This window comes from Octopus bimaculoides, chromosome 13 (assembly GCF_001194135.2).
Source record: "Octopus bimaculoides isolate UCB-OBI-ISO-001 chromosome 13, ASM119413v2, whole genome shotgun sequence".
Classification (NCBI taxonomy): Eukaryota; Metazoa; Mollusca; class Cephalopoda; order Octopoda; family Octopodidae; genus Octopus; species Octopus bimaculoides.
The window spans coordinates 59,419,571-59,421,556 of record NC_068993.1 but is presented as its reverse complement, the minus strand read 5'-3'; the positions used below and the strand labels follow the sequence as shown (position 1 = coordinate 59,421,556).

The following is a 1,986-nucleotide window of genomic DNA, read 5'->3' as shown; positions in this document are numbered from 1 at the left end:
TATATATATATATATATATATATATATATAACATGCCCACAGTCACTCAGACAGCCACTGTCACTAGCTATGCCGATGATACAAAATTATCACAGACAATAAAAAGCCAAGAGGGTGTTAGAAGCTTACAGCGGGGCCTAAACTCAATATACAAGTGGGCTGAAATAAACAACATGCAGTTTAATGCTGGAAAATTGTAAGCACTGCACTATCAACTCACAAATACAGTACAATCTACATTTACAAGACCCTACAATCCCAGAGTCTCAGGTAGTGAAAGATTTGGGGATAAGCATGTGCAACGACCCATCATTTCATATGCACATAAGCAAGATGGCAGCAAAGTGCAGACAACTGGCAGGATGGATACTGAGGTCCTTCAAGACAAGAAACCAAGAAACTATGTTGACCTTTAGGAGAACCTTTGTTCTCAGCCGCCTGGACTATTGTTCTTAGTTATGGTCACTACATATATGATTTCACAGCTTAATTGCTTCACCTAAGCTTTTAATGATCATCACAGTGTCTATTATGACTGACACTTGTGCCGGTGGCACGTGTAAAGACATTCGAGTGAGATCGTTGCCAGTGCCGCTGGACTGGCTTCTATGCAGGCCACTAAACTTGGCTTGTGAAGACCTGTTGGGGCAAGCGAAAGCGAAATCGTGATGGCACCTGTGCCCAGCGTCTTCTTGCTGGCACTTGTTCACACCACTTGTCAGAATGGTCAAATGCTATCTTTCTACATGACTCCCAGTCGATTATTCTCAAACCACCAGGATTAATGAACAATCAATACTCATGTAATTCTTCCAACATTATAAAGTGATAAAAAAAGAATAACAAGAAAAAAAAGCAAAGATAATACCAACAAAAACAATGATAATGCATTGAGATTCCTTTTACCTGGACAGGTAAAGTGTGCTTCCCATAGTAGGCTGTCATTGCATACCAGTTTGGCATCATCCAGGAAAGGCACCTTACATATTTGATATGCAAGGTTTTCAGGACATGCTATTTGTCTGTTGCAAATAGTTGTAGATTCCGGACACTCTGAAAGAAAAATATACATGTATATGTTTGTGTGTGTATGTGTGTGTGTGTGTGTGTTTGTTTGTCTGGGTTATCCCCACCACCATTGCTTCACAACCGATGCTGGTGTTTTTGTGTCCCTGTGACTGAGCAGTTCAGCATAAGAGACCAATACAATAAGTACTGGGCTTACAAAGAATAAATTCTGGGGTTGATTTCTTTGAATAAAACCGTTTAAAGCAGTGCACCAGCATGGCCGCAATCCAATGACTGCAACCAGTGAAAGAGCATAAGAGTATATATATGAGAGAGAGAGAGAGAGAGAGACTGACAGGCAGATGCAGAGAGAGTGAGAGATTGGTAGATAGACAGATAGATAAACCCTTTACTTTCCTCTGCATTAATTTCTACTTCTCTAATAATTTGTATTATTCTCACATACATGCACACACATGTAGTTAGGCCCCTCCCTAACTACAAATGTATTGTGGCATAGATAACAAATCAAGGCTGCCAAATGGAATGTGGAGTAAAGGTCAAATTATTTGACCTTGGAAGAGGAAATCCAGACTACCAAACAGACATAATATCTAGACAGGCTGGAAGAGAAGGCTTAATGGGATGGGTTATAAATCATCTTACAAGTGTTTGCGGTATGTCATATGACAGACACACCCACACACAAATTATACATACATATATATAAAGACACACATACATCATCATCATCATCATCATCGTTTAACGTCCGCTTTCCATGCTAGCATGGGTTGGACGATTTGACTGAGGACTGGTGAAACCGGATGGCAACACCAGGCTCCAGTCTGATTTGGCAGAGTTTCTACAGCTGGATGCCCTTCCTAACGCCAACCACTCAGAGAGTGTAGTGGGTGCTTTTACGTGTCACCCGCATGAAAACGGCCACGCTCGAAATGGTGTCTTTTATGTGCCACC

The 1,986-nt window shown here is 41.1% G+C and overlaps 1 protein-coding gene across 1 annotated transcript in view; it reads right to left on the bottom strand.

Annotated features, from left to right (window-relative positions):
* Positions 1-1,986, bottom strand: part of LOC106874402 (uncharacterized) — a 21,802-nt gene that overhangs the window by 3,721 nt on the left and 16,095 nt on the right. The window contains exon 4 of the mRNA XM_052972512.1: positions 907-1,053. Within this exon, the coding sequence (XP_052828472.1) occupies positions 907-1,053 (147 nt within the window). The remainder of the gene's footprint in view (positions 1-906; positions 1,054-1,986) is intronic.